At 39.1% G+C, this 8,867-nt stretch overlaps 1 protein-coding gene across 1 annotated transcript; it reads left to right on the top strand.

Moving 5' to 3' along the window:
• The first annotated feature begins 323 nt into the window (after window positions 1-323).
• znf330 (zinc finger protein 330) lies at window positions 324-8,614 on the top strand. Its single transcript, XM_004549350.3, has 10 exons — window positions 324-463; window positions 869-1,026; window positions 1,119-1,138; window positions 1,243-1,313; window positions 2,659-2,735; window positions 5,220-5,346; window positions 5,422-5,526; window positions 5,670-5,716; window positions 7,303-7,420; window positions 8,132-8,614. Exons 2-10 carry the CDS (start codon window positions 907-909, stop codon window positions 8,392-8,394), a joined length of 948 nt encoding a protein of 315 aa, XP_004549407.1. The 5' UTR covers window positions 324-463; window positions 869-906; the 3' UTR covers window positions 8,395-8,614.
• The last annotated feature ends 253 nt before the right edge of the window (window positions 8,615-8,867 follow it).

Below are 8,867 nucleotides of genomic sequence, written 5' to 3'. Positions count from 1 at the left end.
CATCTTGTCTCAGGACAAGTGTCATTTATGCAACATGTATGGGCTATTTTCAAGGGTGATACAGGAAATGTCCTGCAATTGTAGAGCTCCCATTAGCGTTAGCACATGGAGTAGCATTATAAGAAAAACTGGAGCCAAACCCATTCGAAAAAGAAATTATCTTTTACTGGTTAAATTTAGGTCTTATTGTAATATATACTCTATTATATATCATATAGACTATATCATTATTATTGCAAATGTTTATTGTGTTATTTAAAGTAGGCCATATTGTATATTTATGCATTACCACTGCCCTATAAAAAAGTAAATTATTTAACATCAATCATTAAATGAAAAGAGGTGACGCTAAGCCACCATAACCAAAAACCAGCATGTGTGGAACGAATGTTTTTTAGCCGAGTGTTCCGGTGAACACATTTTCAGGACGGACCTAGCTGCGTTCTCTGAACTGATCATTTCGGTAAAGAAAAATACAAAAATAATCTATTTTCTTTTTAATTACGCTAGCGTGTAATATTTAGGAACACTTAGGAGGTTCCTTTACAGTCTAAAAGTCATGTACACATGTGTTGAGTGGTGTTATAGTTTATTTTAAATGTAATTTGCTTATGAGACACCAGCTCAGTCAGCAGACACGGGAGCTGCTAGCCAACATGAACAGAAATGTCAGAAACTTTTTATAGTTGTAGTGCTTGTTGTCGTAATTCACCACCCGTGTTGCTGGCTGTAGTCCCTGTGCAGCTTATTGGAAAAGCACTGAGATGAGATATCAGCTAAGAGTTGCTCGTTCTTAGCTGAATTTCACGCAGAAGAAGTCGCCCAGTTTCCTCCCGGCGTGGTTCACCCCGTTTGTCCGTGTTTGCAGGTGACGGAGTCAGTGTCAAGCTCCGCGGAGAACCAGAAATGCCCAAAAAGAAAACCGGTGCCCGAAAAAAGGCTGAAAATCGGAAAGAGCGAGAGAAGCAAATACGAGCCAACAGGGAACATGTTGACGTGGCCAAACACCCCTGCAACTCCAACATGGTGTGTAGCTGCGATAGCTGATAGATGCCCAATTAAAACAACAGCAATGCCTTAATATGTATCTAATCTTTTATACTGTTACATTTTTGCAGGAATGTGACAAATGTCAGAGGTAAGTGATTTTATTCACTTATATGACCAATGTGCAACTGCAGATTCTCCATAATTCTGAGATAATTAACTTTTTTTTTTAACGTTTCTGATGCCACATGCTAGAAAACAGAAGAACAGGGCTTTCTGTTATTTCTGTAACTCGGTGCAGAAGCTGCCTGTCTGCGCGCAGTGTGGTGAGTACACTGCACGTGTTATTTGAGTAATGTTGGAAAGATATTCATTTTAAAGCTAACACTCCCTGCTCATTTGTGACCTTCACATCCAAGCCCATTCAAAAATGTGCCAATTCACAGCCAGCTCAGTGATAGCAAGGTCCCTGCAAGGTCTTAAAAAGGTTAATATAACCTAAATAAGCAACACATTGTACCAGGTCATTAATTACTTAACAAAAAGTAAGTCCAAATTCAGAAGCATTGTGTGGAAACATTATTCACACCCCTGGATTCATTAGCTTGTAGAACCAGATTCAGCAGCAGTAATGAAGTAATCATTTTTTAGCTTGACTGGGCTGTGATTGGGCCATTCAAACATCTTAATGCTTTTTGTTTTTTTAAAAAAAGCCATTCTGTTGTACATTTGCTGTGGTTGGCTCAAGCTTTAGATGTCCTCACCTTTGACGGTAGAATACTTTGGTGTACAGAGGATTTTACATGTCTGTAGAATCTTGGATGTTGCTCTCGGTTTTTTTGCAGTTTCACGGAGCACTGCGCAGACTGATCTGTGAGTGAATTTGTTGGAATCTCCACTTTTGGAAAGATTATGACATAGTGTTAACGTACCTGAATGCTCCAGATCAGCAACCTGCCAAAGCTTCTGTTATTATAGAGGTGCTGACAATTGCTGATTATCAATAAATCAAGTTCATTTGATTAGCAGTACCTGGCTGCTACTTACGCTGTTAAATACTATAAATGCAGGAGGGATGTCATTAGTTTTTCCACACGTTTCTGCATGTCATGTCATGCTAAGGACCAGATTATTTTTTTTAATGTGCTGATATGTAAAACAGTAGAATTGAAAGAAGGTTTAGTTGTTGTTTTTCACATAACCTTACATGCTTCTACCATTACACTCCATTATTTTGTTACATAGATGATGAAAACCACACAGTTCAAAAAGTTTGGCTCATGAACTCTGTGGTTTTGTTTTGTTTTCTTCTTCTCTATGCTCTTCTCCTTTATTATTCTGGTACAAGTTCATTTTTATTCAGCCTGTCTTGAAGCATGCTTAATCATCAATATAAGGAAATCCCAGAAAGTTTATTCTGTTATTAGCGTGTTTTTTTTTTGCGTTATCAGAAGGTTTAACTCAGGCTTAGTGAAAGCTTCTGTATTTACTTTAATAAAGATATTTCTTGATTGACGACAGTAGCTTTGGCAAACCTAGCTCCTTGAGAGTGATCGTAACTTGGCTAAATGTTGTGAAGGGGATTTTGTTCATGTATTACACTATTTACCATTACACTGAAATTATTTGTGTTCGTTTTATTCATCTGTAAAGTTTTCTTCCTGTTTTTAGGTAAAATGAAATGTATGAAGTCATCGGATTGTGTTGTCAAACATCCAGGGGTCCACAGCACTGGAATGGGCATGGTGGTAAGTTTATTGTATATTTAAGTTTTCTATTATATATCTGTTTGATTTATTTTCATTCAGCAATGTAATTTATGACTGTAAAAATGATATTAGGTTGACATTATTTAATGGAACATTGTTCTGGTAGGTTTTGTTGGGAGAAATAATATTTTTATTTATTTAGTCTTTGAGATAAATATCTCTTTTTCAAGGGCCACCTGGCCAAGAAGATGCACCATGACAAAGTTACATCAAAATAAAATAAAACAAGTCAGTTAATTTTGTCAGTGGTAAATTTAATTCAAATACAAGGTCCAGATCATGCAGTGGCACCCTCTGTATTTTCCCAGGGAGACAAAATGATTCAGCTTTAGTGTTCTCTGAAAGGTATTTCATGAATGAGCTGCAAAATAAGAGAATGCTGTTCCAAGTTGGGTACTCTAAAGAGTGCCTGCAGCTGCTGTCAACAGTGTGACTCAGAGTAGAGCCTTGTGAGTACATTATGGTATCATCTGCATAAATGCGCAGTTTAGGTTTAGGCATAATCTTCTCTATATTAATAATAAAAAGGAAGAAAAAACAGGGTCTAAAGTTGACCTCTGCGTGACTCCATTTAAAAGCTTCATAGAAACCTGACTCATATTCATCTGTATAAACACACTGTGTCCTATCTGAAAGGGCATTCCTGAACTAGCCTGTAGTCTTATCATTCTAACTGACGTCACTGAGTCTTTCTAACAGCAGCTCATGGTCATCAGAATCAGATCAACAAACACAGCAGCTTTCAGTCCAAGGCAATAATAATAGAATTTGTTACCAACATAGTTGCTGTTACAGTACTGTTGAGTTTATTTAAAATTCTACAATTTTGGCGCAAGTAGAAATTTAGGTTTAGGGCAATATTTGTTGAGGGGATCCCATGTTTTTAAAATAATAAAGTATAGGCAGCTTTCTAGATTTTCAGGGATGATGTTAAGCTGAAGAATCTGATTAAAAAATTGTTTGTGAGGTTCTCAGGTCCAGATGAATTTTTTTGGCTCAATGGCTTTTTAACATTTTAAGATTGCCATAGAGGAAATAGGTTCAGGCACAAAGATGATACAAAATGGGAAAGACAGTTCAATGTAGAGCATCAAGACTATTCTACATTTGCATTAAAAACATAAGTAACTGATATAAAATGTTCAGATAGGTTTGGATAACTTTTTTTTGCCTTAACGAACGAAATTATAATTTAAAAACTGTAGTATGTATTTCCTTGGGTTATCTTTGTCTAATATTAATATTTGCCTAAGGATCTCAAACTGAGTGTGACAAATATACAAATAAAAAATAAATTGGGAAAGGGACGAATTCTTTTTTCACAGCACTGTATGTATTGATATTTGGAATTTCTAGTCAAGGTCCTGGTTTGATTTCTTAAAACTCTAACAGATCCAGGCAGCAGGTTCATTTGTGGCCCTGTCTGTTTCAGCTGTGCCAGTGCAGAGCTTTATCGAGTCCTTTTAGGGAGAAAACTTCTAGTGCACAAGGTCAAGACCTGCTCTATTTTTAAATTCCGCTGCTGTGGGAATATTTTGCACGGGGCCGGGACTTGGATCTACATTCTCGCATAATGATAGCAGCAAAAAAAAGACTTACTTTAAAATCCCACCGGTATATTAGGTTTATAATCAAATAGCATGGGAGGAGTCCTTTTACACAATGATAATGTCAGCTTTCAGAGACTGTAAATGCAGCAGGACTCTCCCTTGATATGTAAGGCCATTCGATGCCGAATAACAAACAAACCAAGAGATCCATGTTGCCAGCAGATTCCGCAACAATCAGCCGCTCATCTAGATGTTGTCACTGATAGCAACAGCACTCCAGACGGCAGGCTAGGAGAATAAACAAGGCCTCAAGCACACCAACAGAGGTCATCTACAACCAAGAAGCAGCAGCTTGTAGATTTTCTCTGCATTAATCTGGGGCTAGCTATTATTCATGTGGCTGTGGCTCAGGTGGTAGAGCAGATTAGCGACTGATTGGAAGGTTGGTGGTTCGATTCCTGGCTCCTCCAGTCTGCATGCCAAATATCCTTGGGCAAGATACTAACCCCAAATTGCCCTCCGATGCGTTCATCGGAGTGTGAATGTGTGTGAATGCTTATTAGTTGCACTTGAGTTTAGAGTGGGTGTGATTGGGTGAATGAGGCATGTTGTATAGAGCGCTTTGAGTACTCTGGGAGAGTAGAAAAGCGCTATATAAGAATCAGTCCATTTACCATTCAGTATCACTCTGACACTCTTTATGCTCATGGTGCAGTGTTGTGCAAGTGCAATCAAAATGAATAATTAAGCTAAGTAGCATATGATAAGGTGTGTCAAGGGTCCAGCTGGTGTTCAGTAATCAGTGTCTGTTTTTGCTACATGCCAGTAAACTCATCAGCAGGTTATTTAAACATAAAAAAAGAAAGTACAATTTCTGATTTTGGTCCTTGTTATTCTCCTACTCAATCACAAGGGGGCAGTGTGCGACTTCTGTGAAGCTTGGGTGTGCCATGGTCGGAAATGCCTGAGCACTCACGCCTGTTCGTGTCCTTTGACTGATGCCGACTGCATCGAGTGTGAGCGCAGTGTCTGGGATCATGGTGAGACCACCCCTGTTTGATTGTTTCGCCTGCTTACCTAAGTAGAGCCACTGACTGGTTTAACTTCTTAAATAGGAGGGCGAATCTTCCGCTGTTCCTTCTGTCAGAACTTCTTATGTGAGGATGATCAGTTTGAGCACCAGGCAAGCTGCCAGGTTCTTCAAGCAGAAACATTCAAATGTAAGTCACACTGTCATTCAATCGGCTTTTTCAATGGGGTGTTTAAAGCGTATCATTTCCATGAGAGCAGATAATATCCAGAGGGAGCATGTGCAGTAGTGATGTTACGAATGTGTTTTCATAATATTGTTGTATTATTTTAGGTGTTTCCTGTAATAAACTGGGACAACACTCCTGTCTGCGGTGTAAGGTGAGGAATCAGTCTGTGAAAATATAATGCAAAAGGATCACAAGCATGTTTGTAAAAAATAAACCCACGTTATCAACTTGCATTACAAAACTGTTTGTAACAACAAAAGAAGAACGAACCAAATGTGATAAGATGGCTACAAATTCACATCGTTGTTTTCATGTGGTTTTGCTTTTGGTTTTTCTCCCTTTATCTGGAAATATTCCTTGTGTACAACAGACACGTAACTGAAACTAAACATCAAAGAGCTTTGAACGAATAAAATGGCAAGAAAGCGCTCCAGGCTGACAACAACGGACCTGCTGAAAATAGCAGCCGGAGCTCATACTGCCTTTAGTTGTTCCTTGTGCTTAGTTTAACAGTTGTCAGCTAATCTTACAGAGGTTAAAAATAAGTTGGTCCTATCAATGACCTATACGAGCTGTTGCTAGGCCAGATAGTCGCAGTGCATACTTTTACTGAAGTGCACAAGTGAAGGAATTTGCCAGGCAGCTCATGACAATATGTGTAGCCAAAGCATACTTTTGCAATAAATCACCTCTTAATGCACAACAAGTGAGTGTGCTTATCCTTAAATGTGTATATATATAGAGTAATGTTTGTTTATTTGTACTGGAAAATTACAGGATAAAGAATTGCACTATAAAAGATGCACTGCATAGACAGCCAGTGCCGACTGAGTAAATCTTTGACGTGCATTTTCTCAGGTCTGTTTTAAAGCTTTAAATTAAAGCTACCCTCACATGCCCATTTGCACACCAAATATTACACATTACATTAGCCTGCTGTAATCATTCCTGCTCATCATGCTAGCTGAAAGGGATGTCTTCTCAACACTGTAAATAATGCTGATCCTCCCTCAAAGCAAAGTTTTAGCTGGAGCTGTTTATTAATTGAGTGTATATGTTCTGCTGGTCTCCTAGCAACCAAACCGCATTTCCTGAGCATGAGACTCTGCCCCAACTCCATATAGACAACAAACAACAAGACTGATTATACTATGATAACATGGTAATTTTGACGAAATTATGCCAGCTGAACTTTAGCATGCATTTCTGCACAGAGAAGCCATGTTTATTGAGGATATTAGAATGTAGGAATGACTACAGCAGACATTCAGGTTTATCAGGCTTCATCAGGAACAAAATAAAAACATATGGAGTGGCTCACAACATTTACACAAGTGCTGCTTGCGTGGCATTGTGCCACAGTTGCAATCTGATCAGAAAGCATTTGAAATAGGAACTCTGCTTTTTGGGGCAGGGGTTATTTATTTATATTTCCAATTCAATCCTTTTTTTAAGAGTACAGTCTGTATCAAAAAGAGGCAAAAGACAGCTGCCATATATTGGTTACAGTGAGTGAGGATCTCTGAATTTGAGACTGGAGGAAGGGAATACGATCGAGTTTTTATGGATGAACGGATGTGGATGAATGAGCTTACTCCTCTTGCCTAAACAAGCCTGAACTGTTACTGCTTTGCTTTCTTTAGTTTTGAAGTTGAGCGAGAACTATGCATCGATATCATGTTCGTGCACCAGCGTTTCCATGCCATAACTGACTGAAAGTTGAACTGTGTCTTGCAGGCTTGTTACTGTGATGATCACACTAAGAGTAAAGTCTTCAAACAGGAGAAAGGAAAAGGTCCTCCGTGTCCCAAATGTGGTCACGAGACACAGGAGACCAAAGATCTAAGCATGTCAAGTGAGTGTTACGCAGACCTTTAAACGACTGGAAGTTGTTTAGTTGTTTTTCTTCCTGTAAAGCTCCTGTTTCGGGGAAGTTGCCACAGCTGCTACTTCCCCGCAGACTGTGTTTTGAAAATGAAACAAAACCATGAGGGGAAAAATAAATTCTTTGTTTTTCCCCAGAAGTCATTTACACAGTGCAGCTAATTGTATTTTCTAGAGAATTGTTCATGAATATTTGGGTTTTTCTCCAATGCTTCTTGCTGTAAAAGCAGAGTCTGATGTTATGCAATTAAACTTTGACCTTGGAAGCAGTGCCAAACACGTGTTGGCCACATTGCTGTTCTCTCAAATGTGCTGCCAGGATTTGATTTCTATTTCTAAGGACTTGCTATTAGCAGAGTGAGATGTATTTTGAAACAAAAACCCTGCTCAGTGAATCTGATATTTGTAGCTCCTCACAAAGAGCTTTAGCAATATTAACATTTCATTTCCGACATGGGACAGAGGCAAAAACGTGTGGAAGGATCACAGCAGTGTCATAGTCATATATTGACAAGAGGAACAAAGTGATATATAATGAGTTAAATTACAACCTGAAGGCTTAGAATAAACATTGCTTGCAGAGAATTACGCAGACTGTATCTTACAGGACCTTTTCTTTGTCGCTTCACCACCATGCGTAATGACACCAGAGCTAACGTTGACACCTGTGCATTGTTCACAGCGCGCACCTTGAAGTTTGGTCGACAGGCCGGTGCCGACGATGACGACGGTTACTACGACGGTGCGTCCGGGTACGATGCTTACTGGAAGAACGCAGCGTCCGGAGGTGGAGACCAACAAGACGACTACGGAGAAGACGATTACTATGAGGAAGACGAGTATGAGGAGGACGAGGAGGAGGAGGAGGAAGAAGATGAAGAGGGCGAACAAGAAACTGCGTCCGAGTCGCTGGCTGGTCTTAAATTGGATGGTGCTGCAGCCTAAGCTGATGGTGACTGATGAGGTGGTGCAGCTGGAGCACGTGGTCCTGTAAACCCAAAGGATCCTCAAGAAAGCTTTAGATGCACAATTAAGACTGGAGATGAATATTAAAGCTGATGTGATGTTTTAACTTTCCATGTTACTTTGAAAGAGAAAATACATTTTTTTAAACAATATTCAAGCAGCTGTATAGAGACAAAATGAATAAAAGACTCAAATAACAGTTTCAATTTAATTTCAGTTTCATAAATTAAATACCTGCTATTATAAGCCTGACTAAAAAAAATTGATGGTGCTCAGAAAGCTTTAAGTGCCCTGCTTTCTCCTCTGTTTTTACAGTCAAGCCTGGGTTAAGTTATGAAACTGCTTCTGACTCTTTGCAGTGATTTTTGATACAGGAGCAAAGGCTGATCTTTGTATTTCCACACTCTAATGGTTGTCACATTTGCCCACCATGTGAATGGTCCCTGGAAACT

This window comes from Maylandia zebra, linkage group LG6 (genome assembly GCF_041146795.1).
Source record: "Maylandia zebra isolate NMK-2024a linkage group LG6, Mzebra_GT3a, whole genome shotgun sequence".
In the NCBI taxonomy this organism is placed as follows: domain Eukaryota; kingdom Metazoa; phylum Chordata; class Actinopteri; order Cichliformes; family Cichlidae; genus Maylandia; species Maylandia zebra.
The sequence above is the reverse complement of the archived record's forward strand: the minus strand, read 5'-3'. Positions and strand labels throughout refer to the sequence as shown.